This window comes from Epargyreus clarus, unplaced genomic scaffold (assembly GCF_041222505.1).
Source record: "Epargyreus clarus isolate Ecla_fem2 unplaced genomic scaffold, WU_Ecla_fem_2.2 ptg000002l, whole genome shotgun sequence".
Taxonomy (NCBI): Eukaryota; Metazoa; Arthropoda; class Insecta; order Lepidoptera; family Hesperiidae; genus Epargyreus; species Epargyreus clarus.
Genome location: NW_027332210.1, coordinates 3,049,942 through 3,067,514, shown reverse-complemented (window position 1 = coordinate 3,067,514; position 17,573 = coordinate 3,049,942). Strand labels below are relative to the sequence as shown.

General features: G+C 35.7%; 1 protein-coding gene across 1 annotated transcript; it reads right to left on the bottom strand.

Annotated features, from left to right (window-relative positions):
* Positions 1 to 1,464: 1,464 nt before the first annotated feature.
* Positions 1,465 to 15,703, bottom strand: LOC140744506 (facilitated trehalose transporter Tret1-like). Its single transcript, XM_073076128.1, has 14 exons — positions 15,546 to 15,703; positions 14,599 to 14,754; positions 13,541 to 13,739; positions 12,832 to 13,022; positions 11,878 to 12,257; positions 11,396 to 11,507; positions 10,154 to 10,421; positions 6,775 to 6,782; positions 6,063 to 6,218; positions 5,292 to 5,490; positions 4,291 to 4,481; positions 3,654 to 4,036; positions 3,018 to 3,129; positions 1,465 to 1,733 (listed from the first exon to the last, which is right to left on the bottom strand). Exons 1-14 carry the CDS (start codon positions 15,601 to 15,603, stop codon positions 1,465 to 1,467), a joined length of 2,682 nt encoding a protein of 893 aa, XP_072932229.1. The 5' UTR covers positions 15,604 to 15,703.
* Positions 15,704 to 17,573: the final 1,870 nt, after the last annotated feature.

The window sequence follows — 17,573 nt, the reverse complement described above, 5'->3', positions numbered from 1 at the left end:
CAGACAAAAGTCTGATTCCCAGAATCTTCCGACCACGCATTTTAGTCCGAATACATAAATTCTTGAAGCGAAGCATTTTCTTCGGAACTGTATTATCTCAGTGAATTTATTCCAAGATTTATTCAGTAAAATAAGAATTTGGTCATAGCAATTATTTTCTGTTCGTGTTTTTGAGAATTTCGTATTGGGTCTGGAGTACAAAAATCGTAGATGTACTAACTAAATAGACTCCATTTAAGATGTATCCTGATCATATAATTAGGATGCATCTTAGGTACATGGAGAATATTTTATTTTAAAGGTATTTGTGATTCGGCTGCGGTGGCACTATACCTTATTCTGCCTTGTATGAAGCGCTGCTGCGTTCTGGTTTGAAGGGTGAGGTAAAGGAGACATACTTTTTCAAGACGTTCCAACTTAGTCCTCAAGAGACTAATTTGTGGTCGACCTAAGATCTCAAGACCTAAGACCTAAGACCGAAGAGTCTAATCTTATCTTTTTATTACAGATGCCCATTGGCGGCAGTAGTCACCTACCATCAAGTGGATTGCATGCTCGTCTGCTACTCCTATATTATAAAAAAATGTATGTTTCTTGTCATGTTTTCTTTAATTCAAGTAATTATGAATACGTACAAGGTTACTACTATCTCTTAAAACAATATTATTTTAATTATACTTTTACTTTTTTGGAAATTTAACTTTTTGCTATGGATAAGCGATAAATTAATAAGGATTTAAGTTTGTTCAACTGTGTATGACGGAATATTTTACTGTAAAGGAAATAAATCTTTCATGAACTATGATGGTTTTTAAAAGATGGTGGTAGGCCCTCAGGATTTAATGGATTAGGAGTCTATGGACTTCTTCGTCAATGGTCCGTGGTTTCGTTATCAAAATAATATTCTTTCTGTCGTTTCTTATAATATTTATTACTGTTATATGTTTCATATTCATTGTTTTATGGCCATTACTTTTATTTATTTACAATCGTTTGAGCGTAGAAAGTTACTATTTTTAAAATTGAAAAAATATAGGCCAAGCGCAAGTCAAGCTCGTATACGATGGGTTCCGTAAAATTTCATTCATTTTTGTTTTTAGTATTTATTTTCAATTAAATAGCAGTAAATAAATTGTGAAAATTTAAACAATGTAGGTACCTATTACGTTTCCACACTAATACATACTCTTCAAAAAATTCAAGTTTATATATATGTCGGTTCAAGAGATAGAGCCTTATGATAGTCAGACAGACGGCCAGACAGCGGAGGATTAGAAATAGAGTTTCGTTTTTGCCCTTTGGATACGGAACCCTAAGAAAAGAAACATGTTTGCCGTCTCTTCACTTCTCTCTATCCTCACCTATTCCTTCTCTTAAATTATAACGTATATGTGTATACATATGTCATATATCTTAACTTATATTTGGTAACATAAAAATACAAAGAGGCATACATTTCCTTAATCATTTACTCAACATCTCCTGAATTTCCACTAGACTTTTACCCTTCGTCTCTGGCACGAAGAAAAGACAGTACAAGAACGTCATTCCGCAGACGGCAGAGAAGAACCAGAACCCAACATGACCACCCACAACGGTCACCAGGGTCCCGAAGGTGGTGGTGACCAGGAAACCGGTTAACCATGATAGTGTTATGGCGACAGCACAGCCCTTACTACGTACGTTGGGTTCGAACATTTCTCCTGATAATGCGTTGGGTATGATGCCTAGACCTAGAAAAAATGGTTTGATGGTGTATTTACAGGTTTTCTCAAGGGTTTGAAAGGTTTAAGGGAGACTTACTTATCAGAGGCGTTCCAAGTTGGTACTCAGGAGTAGCAACGTATCTGTGGCCAATCGCAGGTTAAGATCTACTCTTATCTAGGGTTGATTAGATTACAGATGTTCAAGGAATGCAGTAGCCACTTACCATCAGGTGGACTGCATTGATGTTTGCTACTTGAATACTTATTTTAAATAAAAAGCAGTTTTGGACCTTCTGTTTTTGAGAAGGTTTAACTTTTATATGTGATAAAAGAATACAGTAATAACTGAACATGACAATGGGGGCATTTCACGCCAAGCGGACAGGAAAAAAAGCGAGGTTCTGAATTTTGTTCATATTGGGGTCAATTTACTCTTGGTGGATAGGAATGTGAACATACAATATTATTTTTATATAGTAATTATTTGTCGAGTTATGAGCTTCTAAAGAATGGTGAAAATTGAAAACATGATTTTTTTAAAATATTTTTTCGTACATTAAAAAAACTAAATTCAGAACCTCACTTTTTTTTCCTATCCGCTTGACGTGAAATGCCCCAATGGTTATCTGTACTCAAATTCATAGTACAGGACTTCTACCTGAAGCCGGTCATAGATGCGTGGCCAATCCTGAGGACTAAGATGATTGCCAACAACATAAGTATTCATATCAATTATTTAACATTAAACAATATATAGATAAAAAATAAAAAATAAATGTGAGCCGTCACGGGACGCCTGGCAGATGTGAAACATCGACATTATTTTGTAAAAGTAATATGCAGAAAAGAACATATTGTGATAGGAACTAAATATGTCATAATGATAAAATAAAATATTACGATTTTTTTCCAGATAACGATGACTATTTATTGAATAAACATTTATTTTCATTAAATACAAAAATTTACGAATTTATTTCAAATCGTGACTACTTAATTCGTTTAATCAGTGACTTCGGTAAAAGTTATTGCGTATGGCGACGCGTCGCCACACCGTACACACTACTGCATATAGACTGTATATATATACCATCGTATAGCGTGGCGTCGTCACGGCATGCGTCGCCACGCCAGAAATCGCTTTTACGTGCGGCTATAGATGTTTCACATCAAAAAAATATCAGCGAGCTTTATAAGATGACGCTCTAATGATCTACGAGTAATTATCCTGTTTTAAATCGAACTCCAAATATCTCTTGGTCAAGCTTCCGCTGCATAAAAAGTATTAACTCCAAAAATAAAAGAACTTACCTGAATCATAGCTAATGTAGAAAATTATTAAAGAGGCAAGGGGCAGCCAAGTTATTTTTTGTACAACCCAATGATCAATATGATGGAGATAAAAATAGACTCCTAAAACTAGCTGAAACAGAAAACAGACCTTATCGAACAGATGAAATTTAAGCTGCAAACGATCATACATACATACATACAAACATACATACAGCATACATATCATAGCACACAGGTTACCTGATTATTGGTTAACGTGGTAATTGGTTGCTGTTAAAGTTATGTTACTTAACCCTAAATAGGAATAGACTCCTACATGAGATTGAGTGTCGGGGAAAACGTGTTAAAAAGAAATAGAAACGGGAGAAGAAGAAGAAAGAGAGATATTACATTAATCTATCTACGCTACGTGTAGTTTGTTTTTCTTGTCTTACCACCTATCAGAAACAGCAGTAATAACCCTGTCGTTAAGAAACCTCAGCCTTTCATTCACCCCGAGATAAGAATCCCTGGCACATGTCGCTGACTTTTCAAAGATTTTTGCGTAATAGAAATTAATCACAATCTTAATTTTATAAAGAATTTCGATTCTATAAAGAAGCTTGTTAGAAATTACTTAGCATATAAGAAAATAATACACAAAAAAACAATTACCATACTCAAACAGCATAACGCTGTCGAAATGAGAAGTAGTATCCGCCTTCCACATCTCTCAACAAATATAGGCGTTAGTAATCCTCCGAATAACTGTGTACATCCGATAACGATAGTAGCTATCCATGGTTCTACAGAAGAACCAGCTAATTCAAATATAGTAGTTGCGAAGAAGGTAACCGACAGTAATCCACTTCCTTGTTGAGAGATATTAAGAATTATAGAAATTGTTAAAGCTTTCTTATTTCCTTTCAAAGTGAATAACTCTTTCCAGTCTTTCAAACTATTACTTTCTTCAAACTCTTGTTTAGACAAATACACTTTTTCTATATCGTCCATTCTTCCTAGATCTTCTAGAACTTTCTTGACAGCGTGTTCTTTATCTGAAATGTTGAATGTCTCTCTTTTTATTTTAGTTTTAATTTCATGTAATTGTTTCTTGTCACATTTAAATATGGAGTAGCGAGAAAGTTTGATAATTTTTGAAAATATTTTAACTATAGTATAAATAGAAAAATATAAATAGAATAATATGTTTTTTTTAAAACAATATTATGGAGTACTTTGCTTATAAATCTCATTATTGAGACAATGTTTACTTATTCTTTAAGAATATTTTTCGTTAAAGATGTTTTACCTTTTAACGCATAATAAATGGGTGTTTCTAATACAAAAAACATTTTAATTGTATATCCAAGAGATAAACATGCTCCAATGTATGCTGACACAGAGTAGGAGACAAAAGGTCCAACAGAGAACGCAAGTAGAGACCCTCCTGTGATAAATATACCAACGCCAGTCAAGAAAATGCCTCTGATGTGTGTTGATCTGTAATAGACCAAAAATAGCTATTACTTATCTAAATAAGTATTGCCATAACAATAATGTGGTGGTTATCCATCATCATCATCAACCCATTATTGTCCCACTGTTGGGAACGGGTCTCCTCCTATTGGTAGACTTCACATACCACTGAGATTTATTTTTAATACTCTCAGGTACGCAGGTTTCCTTACGATGTTTTCCTTCGCCGTTTTAGCAAGTGACAATTAATTTCTAATACGCACATAATTTCGATAAATCAGAGGCGTACCTGGGATTTGAACCTCGGACCTTTCGATCGAGAGGCCGGGTTTCTTAACCACTAGGCTATCACTGCCTTAGTATAGCCTATTTGTTTAAGAACTTAACATTTTTGCATACATACAAATTCCGAACTGTTACTTCTGGAGCACAGATCCTTAGGCACGATCGCTTGACGGGAAAACTTCTCATGCCAAAGTAAATATTTTTGTCAGCTTATTATTTTCTTTCTATCGAAATACAAGACAAGATATAATGAAAATAAGAAAGATCAATTCACTTCCATAACAGGCGACCTTCAACACCCTCAGGAATGGTATCGCATCTATCATTGGCTTCAAATAGAACGCCTATTTTATATGAAATTGGAAACAGATATCTATACACGGCACATTACCGTCAGGACGTTTGTCCACCGCTACCGTTCGTCCGGTGACCGGGACCGGTTACGGTCCGCTGTCACCGGACCGTTACCTCAGGTCCGTCATCGTGGTGGACAAACGCTCTCAGATGGACGCATGCTCTTATCTACCTCAATCTTACAAAAATACTTACGCGATTTCCCCTAAATAAACAATTGCCATCACTGTTATAATCCCAACCCCAAACCCTGACAAGAATCTTCCGATGTAGATCATCACCAGGGTCCTGGCTGTCCCCAGAATGATGTAGGCCACAAAGGCGACAAGGCCACCAATAATCATGCAAGGCTTCCGACCCTTCACGTTCGACAAATATCCTGATAAATACGGACCTGTCAAAAATTAAGTCTTAATTATAATTTTTTATATGTTTGAGCCTAACGATGAAGCAGACGTGCTACCTGATGGAAAGTAGTCAACGTCGCCTATGAACATTTGCAACACCAGAGGAGTCGCCAATGCATCGTCGGCTTTGAAGGAGAGCTCTTTTTGCACCTTTTTTGAAGAGCCCCATGTCATAATGTTATAAATAATCACAATTATCATGAAGAGTATTAAGAAGATGAGGTTGAAGGTAATAGGTAAAAGGTGGAGGTTGAAGGTGGTAGAACCCTTTATGATTCGGCTCCGGTGGCATCACCGCCACCCCTTTTTCTGCCTCATAATAGTAGCGTTAAGCACTGCTGTGTTTTGATTTGGAGACATACTTTGCCGAGGCGTTCCAGCTTAGTCCTCAGGAGTAGCGGCGCATCTGTGGCCGACCTCACGTAGGAATATCTAATGCTATCTGGGGTTGACTACAGATGTCCATGGGGGGCAGTAGCCACTTACGATCAGGTGGATTGCTCGTCTGCTACTCCTATATTATACAAAAAAAATTTTTGAAGAAAAATCTGAAGTTTACCTGATAATCCTCCTAAGTATAGAATTGAACCCACAAAAGAACGTTGCATCTCAGTGATTTGGTATGGAAGAGGAGAGGTGGCTGGATCCTGCAACTTCGGTATGATGGGTGCTGTCCAGCCAAGAGAGTAGCCCACCAGAACCTGGCCGAGATATACTGGAAATACTGTATCATTAGCAAGTAGAACATTATTGTATAATATGGGGGTAGCAGACGAGCATGCAGTTCACCTGATTGTAAGTGGCTATAGTGGCCCTGATAGGCTTAGATATTCCTGCCTGAGGTCGGCCACAGATGTCTATGGGCAGCAGTAGCCACTTACTATCAGGTGGACTGCATGCTCGTCTGCTACTCCTATATTATAAAAAATGGGTATAGATGAACATAGCGGCAGTGGTAATTTACCATCATTTAAATTGCATACTCATTTGCTGTAACTGCTCATAAAAAATAATTGAAAGTTGACTCTTAGGGTTCCAGATTCTAATCCTAGGCACCTAGAATATTTCAAAGTTATATGGGAATTATATGAATCATTACTTGATTTAACGGTAAACATCAAACATCAAAGGAAATCTACTGACCTATTTAAAAACTATTTTCATGATGAACTATTTCAAAGGTTAAAATATAAATACTTACTACACAATGCTACAAGCAACTGTTTTCTTACTCCAACGGACAAAAGAAACATTTTTACACAGAAACAAACTTTTAGCACTTCAACGTTAAGTATTCTAAGTATACAAAATAAACATAAAAATATTACTAGCACTTTATTCAATTTACTCTTTAATACTCGTAAGAAATAGCTTCGTTTAACTTAACTATAAATAATTGTTCTATTATTAGACACAATTTTTCCGTAAGAAAATATTCTTGTAATTAAACCAATCTTATAAACTAACAATCCTATTGTTTCGCAACTTTTTAAATGGTTTCCTTAACCATTAAAACGTTAGGTTAGCCGTTAGGAGAATCATAAAGTTATTAAGCTGTTTATTTAAGCTGATACTGGGAATTACTCTTGCTTACTGTAATCTATGCTATAATAACTAGCAGTTCCCGCGACTTTACTCGCATGGATTCGTCACATATTGTCCCATTGCACATAACCTCGGAAAAACAAAGGTCACTAAGATTCAATCTCAGGACATGAGAGATCTTATGTGATAATAACAGATGTCCATAGGATGGATCGCGTGTTCGTTTGCTATTTGCATACTTGTTATAATTGTAAAAAATGTTAATTCAGTTAAAAGAGGCAATGAATTAGAGCAAAACTTCCTTTTTTTTCTTTTCTCTCGAGGGGGAAACCTGAGATTGGAGAATGGTTAACTGATGGTAGTACAGCCTGCAAAACCTTCAAAAGATACCCGGTGCCGTGGGAGCGACACGGGGTTATGTGAGACTTTTACCGCACTAAAACGCCCCCGTGGCCGTCCTCGGCGCTGCGTAGAGGACTCCGGGATCTCCAAAGGAACGCTCGGAGTCGGACCGGAGTCCTCTCAGCACACTGCCCCGTCGGGCTCCGCCCAGGTGAGTTTGTATACGACGTGTATACGACGGAATACGACCACACATACCGCCACCCTTCCCAGGGTCGCTAGCCGGGCGGTTTGAGCTCCCACTCTTGCCGCCCGTAACCCCGAAAGCCCTTTTAGTCGCCTCTTACGACAGGCAGGAGCTACTGTAGCCCTATTCTGGTTCCGGAACTACAGGGACAAGAGCAAAACTTACCTACATCAGTTCTAAGTAGGCTTTACACTAACGCATATCTACATAGTTACAGAAAGAGATTATTCCGATAAGAAGATAACCGTGTTATTAACTTTGTATCACTGTGTGCTTAGTGAAAACTCTGGCAAGGATTTACGTGCATGCGATTTTAAAATTACCCTTTTTTCTAAGTAAAATATAATTTTCTACGCTCCCAGCCCTACACTAGTGTAGCCCTGTGTCGTGGGTACCATGGACACACACAAAGACGAATAGACAAACACCCAGACCCAGAACAGAAATATAAATTCATTAAAATATCTGTTTGGCCGGGATCGAACCCGGTAAATGCGTGTCAGACCACCATGAATACCGATTTTCCGAAATTATTTTTTTCTTTAAATATAATTATATTGATCATAAATAATCCCTCTTTACATTGAAAATACTATGCTTAATTAATATCTATAATTGGGCAACCAATTATTTTATTTACATCACGGTGAACAAGGTTAAATAATTAAGCAAGTTTGACCCTACAAACTACAAAAAATCAAATGAAATAACTTTATTGAATACAGGTTGAATACAGGTTTAAACATAACATACTTTGGGTAATATCTGCCATATTCCGGCCTTATGGCATACAATATTTTAATAGAATTAGAATTAATATTAACATTGACGGTCTTACTTATTTAATGTCAATATGTATATTAATAAATCATTTATCACATATCAGCATTTTTATCATTAAAAAAATCGTCATTCGTCTAATTTTGAAAATAAAAAGACTACAAAAATAAAGAGACAAAAGATTCCCTTACCTCCATTTCTTCCTAGATTAATATCTTGAATATCTATCTAGGAAAACAGTCGCTAAAATAATATTCACACAGCAACAGGTTATGCTGATCAGAGTTTGTTTAGACCAAAAATTTAGTTTTATATAATAAAGTGAACTTCCAAAACACGCATTTCTAATTAAACTTTCCTAATGAAACTTGCTTTAACTATATCTTTGAGAATACTTGTTTATAAGTCACGAAAAATGAAAAATATTTTCGATACTCGCGATTAAAACATTGTTTTTCTAATGTTGCGATGTGCGAAATAGCTGTCCTTGTAGATATGTGTAATTATATAAAGACAATTAGGTAAGTATATTTATTCAGTTGTGTAGTAACTAATAGGCACGCACCTATGAATTCTCGAATATACTCGTATGTGCGTATTAGAAATTAATTATCATGTGCTTTAATGGTGAAGAGAAATGGAACATGTATAAATGTGATCTTTAAAAAAATCTCATATGTAAGTAAACTCTACAAGTATGTCCTTGGCCAGCGCGGTGGACTATGGCGTAATCCTTCTCACTCTGAGAGGATACCTTTGCCCAGCAGTGGGACAGTATGGCTTGACGACGTAATACGACCTTATTTTTACATCCTAGTTTGAGATATTGCGTAGCTGCCAGAGTTTGCAGTTCATTTTCAAAATTTAACTTCAGATATAAAATGTAAGTTGAATTCTATTTTCAAAGGTGGTTAAATCCTCCTAAGGCTTCGCCCGCGTTTAAAACAAAATAATATGACATACTAACATACATAAAATTGAAAATTCGTACCTTCATTGGAACGACAGTATCACCATCTGGCGAATATTGGTCGTACCAACTCTGGAACCTTCGTGGGCTCATGGACAACAACTTTGCTGAAGATCATCACTTGATCAAATGCATAGTTTACGATTCAATCCTTACTAATATCGTTTAAAATAATCGATTTTTTTGGAACAAAAGATCGATTCTCCGATTAATAGATCTTAGATCGCCATCCCTAGTTCCCGTGGGATTTCCGGGATAAAAACTATCCTATGTCCGTTCTCGGGTCTCAGACTATCTTTGTACAAAATTTTATTAAAACCGGTTCAGTGGTTTAGGCGTGAAGAAAAGACAACCAGACGGACAGACAGACAGACAGACAGAGTTACTTTCGGATTTATAATATTAAAAAAAATAAGGATTTACAACATAACGCAGTACCTGCGTTTCTACATATAAGGCGACCACTTCTGTCCTCCAGCTGCTCTCTGTCGTCTGCTGTGCAGATGAAACCTCTATTCTATATGGTGTTGTTACAAATGTCTATTGGCGGCAGCGATCACTTACCATCGCTTGGATTGCATACTCTTAGCGACTTCAATCTTATAAAAAGAACTAATAATAGGTTTACCAAAGTAGTCCTCAAGGCCACAACAACTGTCACTAATGTCTAAATTCTATTTTGTTTTAAATTCTATTTTGATCACTTAACATCAGAATAACTATTATGGTCTTCAACACTTCAATAAAAAAAACTCATATTTCTAACTATTTATTAAGTATTTCTTGAATCTCTATAAAACTCTTAAATCTAGTTTCTGGAACGTAGACTAGAGTGAATACGAAAGCCACGGCACAAACACCAGAGCACATCCAGAAGGTCACATCACCTCCTAAGGTCGTTATGAGGGAACCGAAGGCAGTGGTCATCACGAAGCTGAAGACCCAGCCTATGGTGATAGAAACCGCTGATCCAGTACTCCTGACGTTGGAAGTGAAGAGCTCTCCCATCAATGTGAAGGGAATGATGGCAAAACCTAGAAAAAGTCAAACAAAATAGGTAATTATGGATGGTATCAATTGCTTAAATGTTGAATTTAGACATTGTAAGAAAACATAAATCTCTGAGGGCTCTATTAAAGAAGTTCCCCAAGTTTGTGAGCTTTAGCACACCACATTTTTCAATGTAGTTAAATATAATCTGAATCCTTTTCGTCCTATGTTTCATGATCCTGGTCATTTCTGGTCATTTTCATGGTCCTATGGGTTCATGATAACGTTTCAAATGAAGTGGACACTAAGACAATACTCCCTATTTACTGTTCAAAAACATCAGTTGTTTATGTAACTACAGATTTTGTAGGTGGTTGAACCCTCTGTGGTTCAAGGTGACACCACCGCCACAATTATTTCTGCCTATTAACAGCAGTGTTAAGCGCTGTTATACTAGGGAGACATACTTTACCAGGACATTCCAACTTAGTCCTCAGGGATAGCGGTGCATCTGTGGCCGACCTCGGGTGGGAATCTGGTCTTGTTTGGAGTTTTGCAGATGTCAATGGACGGTAGTAACTACTTAGCATCAGATGGACTGCACGCTCGTCTGCTACTTCTATGTTAAGTATATACTATGAGCCGATAAGGTAATTTGAAGTGGCCGATAAGGTAGTTTGAGGTGGTAGAACCCTTTGTGGGTCGACTCCGGCGGTACCACCGTCACACCAAATACCTAATAACAGCAGTATTAGGCGATGCTGTGTTCCGTTTTGAAGGGTGTGGTACAGGAGACAGACTATTCCGAGACATTCCAGCTTAGTCCTCAGGGGTAGCAGCGCATCTGTGGCCGACCTCAGGTAGGAATATCTAATCCTATCTGGGGTTGATTACAGATGTCCATGGGCGGCAGTAGCCACTTACCATCAAGTGGACTGCATGCTTGTCTGCTACTCCTATATTATAAAAAAAACCTAGTCTACCTCTGATATATTGGAATTGATAAATTGTAACTTACCGAAATTATACGCTACTAAGAATATAATCAATGTTACTAATGGCAACCATTTTATATTATCTGCTAATGAATGATCTACTTCATCTATGTAGAAGTATACACCGAGGACAACCTGAAATAAAATTGAAGAATTTAATAACACTGGCTATACACAAACAAGAAATAAGACAGAAAACAGAAGAAAACACAAGACTAAAAACAATAAAATTAAAAGATTAAATCACTTTCTTTAATAATGCATATTCCACTAAAGAATACTAAAGTGTGTTAATCTATACTAATATTATAAAGAGGAAAACTTTGTTTGTTTGTTTGATTGTAATGAATATGCTCAAAAACTACTGGACCGATGTCCATGGACAGCAGAGATCATATACCATCTGTCTTAAGAAAAAGTAAGCAAACCTTCACAAGATAAATCTTTTTTGAGAGATAATCCAAATGAGGTTAATGATGAAGAAGACTAATCAGAAGCAACTTACCAGACTTAATGAAGAAAAAGCAGTAGACAATAATAACAAAATCTTTCGTCCATTCCTTTCAACAAAGACAGGTGTTACGAAACTTGATAGCATTTGAGTCACTCCAATAATAATAGTGGATATATCGGGTCGTATTGAAGACCCGACTAATTCAAATATTCTGGTCGCGAAAAACACGATAGCTATAATTCCACTCGATTGTTGTAGAATATTTAAAGTAACTGTGATTATCATAGCTTTTCTGTTACTTTTGACAGTTAAAAGTTGGGTCCAGTCCTTTCCTTTGCTCTGTTGTTCGTCATCTTTTAACGCCAAAACAGTTTGGAAGTCATCTGAGCGACCTAAGTCATTTAGGACTTCTTTTGCTCTCTTTTCATTATCTGAAAATATAATAGATTGTTGATTTGATTAATAAATACATTTTTAACACAAATTACAGGTTTACGTTCTCGCCGAGTACAGACGAGTAGCTGCGAGTACGAGTATGTAAACAACTCAGTTGTGTGTATATGGCATTTACCACGACATCCATCTGACCGCCGACGGTGAAGGTTTTCCAGGACGACACAAAGGATTACGTATCTCTCCTCGTGTAAGTATGAAGTAAAATGTGTAGTGATAGTCTTGTAAAGGTTTCTATTATATTACATTCTTGGCCAGGGAAATACAACACAATTAATTAATTTTTGCCAGGTGTACCGCTTTTATCTGCCAGTTCTATTCTCACGCACAATGTTTCTTATATGGGCAAGGATGATGTGGCGAATTTCCACAACTCATTAAGAGATGGCGCTTCTGAATCACGCTATCGAAGTTTTCCCAACTTCTTACATATTATATACAAGATCCGAACTGAGACTGACGGAGACCGGCCGCTTCGTATTCATGTCCTAGTCCATGGAGAAGCCAAACATTAATAAAACAATATTAAATAATGTGCCGTTATAAACAAACCTTTTAAAACATAATATAACGGAGTCTCAGGTATACAAAGAAGTCCAAAGAAGTTTATCACAGCTAATAAGGCACCAACATACCCAACTATTGAATACTGAACATACGGTCCCAGGGAATATACGAATAATGTCCCGAATGACCTAAATATAGCTGTCAAAGTTAATAACACCCCTCGAATGTTTGTTGATCTGAAAATAAAAGTTTTTGAATAAATTAACGAAATTGTTTGAATTGGGAAAGTTGGTGAATATATTTTTTTAGCGTAGACCAATTTTCTGCACTTTATTTTCACAACATAGAGTTTGAAATTTCTGCCTTATAAATAAACTGATAATAAATAGAATAACTATACAGTATATTATTATTAATATTAAAATACAATGGCGTGATAAAGAGGGACAAATATAATAAAATAAAAAGTTTCTTTTGTTATGTTATTTTATTGCTGTGCACAGTAAAAATATGTTGCATTGTTAAATATAGTTGTCTATTTATATCGATATGATACAAAAAACACAACATTTATTATTCATTATAGAACATCCTGTGTATATACAGGTGTTCTGTAATGATGACAGATAAGATTCAACTAAAAATATAATATCACAACGACTTTGTAACATTTTAGGCGCTTCAAATTTTTTTTCAAAATATTTTAGAAGTGCTACTTATTATAAAACAGAGAGAATATAAAAGGTATACTTACGCAATTTCTCCTAGATATACCAAAGATATAACTTCGTTCATCGAGATCCCGATTCCGACTAGAATCCTGCCGATATACAGCATGATCAAATTTTTGGCTGTGGCCACAAGTATTTGGCCTACAACAGTGATAGAGCTACCGAGCAAAAGGCACAGCTTCCGTCCTCTTACATTGGCCAAGTAACCAGATATATATGGACCTGTAGTTGATAAAAATTCCGTATATCAATATACACGAGCATGAAGTGACACATTAAAATCAAAAAATATATAAAATTTTAAATTAAAAACATTAGGTAAAATACAAAAAATATATAAAATTTTAAATTAAAAACATTTAAATACTAATAATTGATGCTGTAATTTTATAATAATTTTGTACGTCAGTAATGACAAAATGTATAGTATTATATTGATTATATATGTATATGAAGCATTTCACAAAATAAATTTGATTTGATTTAAATACTTAATGTATCAATAAGGTAGTAGAACCCTTTGTGGCTGGACTCCAGCGACACCACCGCCATCTGTACCTTATAACAGCAGCGTTAAGGACTGCTGTGTTCTAGATTGAAAGGTGTAAGGGAGATATACTTTTTTGAGACATTCCAGCTTTGTGTTCAAACGTAGCGACGCATTTGTGGTCGGTCACAGGTAGAAATCTAATCCTATCAAGGGTTGATTACAGATTTCCACGGACAGCAGTAGCGACATACAGGTAGACTGCATGCTCGTCTGCTACTCCTATATTATAAAAAAATACGGGTAACGCCAATAAAAGTGTGGTAAAAATGTAATCAAAATGGTTCATCATCATCATTGAACATCACCCATTAACGTCCCACATCTCCCATTAACGTCCAATATCACCCATTAACGTCCCACATCACCCATTAACGTCCCACATCACCCATTAACGTCCCACATCACCCATTAACGTCCGCTGGGCACAGGTCTCCTCTCAGAATGAGAAGGATTAGGCCATAGTCCACCGCGCTGGCCAAGTGCGTATAGGTAAACTTTACATAACTGAGATTTTTTCAAAATGGTTATTACCAAAGATTCCTGCAACAATGACTATGGTTCCCACAAGTGACAGTTCAGTTTCTGTGATTTTCCTTGATAGTGGTGACAATTTTGGGTCTTGAAGTTTATGGGTTACTGGTGCCATCCATCCCATCACGTAGCCTGTTGTCATCGTACTTAAGTACACTGACAAAATAAAAATATATATTAAAAAGTATTTAAAAATAAATTGATATCTTACGGGTGAATAAGAAAATATCGGATGCCATCTTGGAGCGACTGCTTTTGATCTTATAGTGACGTCATTTTTCTTATATTTTGTTTTTGTTTTAACTTTAGAAAACATAATCTAACGCTTATATCATGGGACGCATAAAAAATGGTCCATCATCTTGGGGCATCCGCCATTTTGGATTTACAATGACGTCACGAAACTAATCATGCATTTTCGTGTTAACCAAATGTGTGCGTTGAATATCAACTCAATCGGTTGGAGTTTGCTGCTTTATAATTGCTGCTGCTGATAAACTGCTTTAAAATCAATTATCATTTTTCTGTTGTAAAATTCGACCCTCACATACATACAAACAAACACGGTCAAGTAAATAAAATATTTTTGCTTTGCCAACAAACTGTTTTATGTGTACCAATTTTTGAATTAAATAAATAAAAAAAAAATAAAAAGTAAAATTAATATCTGCCTTTACGCACCGAAAGTAGAGTAAAACTAGAAATACACGGTGAAACGGTTACAATTATAGATAAAATTAATAGGTATCTCGTTTCTATAATTAACATTTTGATAACAAAATAAAAAAGTGTGAATTTTAGTAGTTTTACTTTAAATATCGTTCAATTGTTTTTGTTAAATTGTATTGTAATTATTTCAAATAAAAATAATGAATACAGTAAACCTGTAGAGATAATCAAAATTAAATCTATCTATATATTAGTAAATGACTGAAATAAGTACATACCACATAATGCTATATTCACTTGTTTCTGCAAACCGTTCTTTCCAAAATAAAATTTCATTTTTCACTTTACAAGAAATCACTGAAATTTCGGATAAATTTTACAACTCATAATTTACTTAGATCAAAAATGGCCATTGTAAGATACGAGTCTTAAGTGGAATGTTTTCAAATTGTTTAAAGACAGTCTATATTCGTATTCGCATACAGTTTCATAATTAAATGCTAATTATAACGTGTTCAAACCAAGATTACGAAAAAAATAAGGAGGAACTTTTCACGCGTAAGCGTCTTAAAATGAGCTCTAGCAACCTCCTACAACACGTCAATAAAGTCACACATTTTTTTATATTAAGTATAAAACACACAAATTTTTCATATTATAAAAACATTGGGACATTTTTTATTTCGACTTCGGACACACCACCGCAACACTTATTTCTGCCTTATAACAACAGGGTAAGCGCAGCTACGTTCTGGTTTGAATGCACATCTACACTAATATTATAAAGAGGAAAACTTTGTTTGTTTGTTTGGTTGTAATGAATAGGCTCACAAACTACTGGACCGATTTTAAAAATTCTTTCATCTTTCGAAAGCTACATTATCCACGAGTAACATAGGCTATATTTTATATGAAATATATTTATAAATAGATTTTGCGGCGGTATAAAGTTTGCCGGGTCAGCTAGTCATTAATAAGGGAGGACATTTATTATTGATGTTCCAACTTAGTCCTCAGGAATAGAGGCGCATCTCCGATAGGAATGAAGTCTGGAGTTGATTATAGCGATCCTTAGGCGGCAGTTGCCACTTACCACCAAGACGACGGCATCCTTTGTAATAAAGTAATAAAGGGTGCAGTCAATAGTATAAAAAATACAGACAAACAAGCATTTTATTGTATAAATTTTTATAAATAACTCATCCAATCTACATACATTTACATATTAAAATGTGTGAATTTCACGATAATCTTATATATAAAATTCTCGTGTCACATTGTTAGTTACCGTACTCCTCCGAAACGGCTTTACCGATTTTCACCAAATTTTATATGCATATACAGTAGGTCTGAGAATCGGCTACTATCTATTTTTAATACCCCTAAGTGATAAGGGTTGTTCACCCTTAACATTTTATTTATATGACAACACACCGTTTGCCGGGTCAGCTAGTATTAGTCTAAAATCATCCAATCTATTAGATACTTTCAATTTCGAGGTGGTGTCTTATTTCGGCCACGGTAATTTAACGTACTATCTATTTAATTTTTATTCTAGTGTAAAAAAGAAAAATTATGTAAAATACGTAAACTCATACCATAAGTTTTATTATTATATCAGGATAATGTTATTTATTCAGATGTATATGTTTCTATACGTTCGTCACGTGGTCGCACATGCTATTTCGACTTTGAAATAAATTAATTTATTTCTGACGTGACCATACCAGCATTGTCACAAAACGTAACCATTTTGCCGGCTAAGGAATGTAACACACAAACGACACTTATGTAAGCCATACACGCCACGCATTGCAGTAACCTTATGAGGTTTTATGTTTTTACAAAATTTTGTATTTGTTTACGTATTTCCTATCGGGATCTCCAAAGGAACGCAACCGGAGTCCTCTTAGCGCATTACCCCGTCGTGCTCTGCCCAGGTGTGCTTGACGCTCGCCACACCATCTGTTGCGTACGACGGTATGCGACCACACACACCGCCGCCCTTCCCGGGGTCGCTTACCGGGCGGTTCGAGCTCCCACTCTTAGACGGTCAGCTACTTAGTTGATTATTACTTTTAAAACAATTTCGTTCAACGCAAAAAAAAATCGAGATAATTTAAATTTAAAATTACCCTCAAAATAAATTACAACTTTTGTACAAGCGCATTGAGAGCACACATGCACGTTTTCTTTTTTATTTTACTTACATTTTACTACATAGACAAATATTATATAAGAGATAGAGCTATTAGAACCATATGACAAAAAAAAACAACTTCATTCATACGTAATATTCCTTCGAT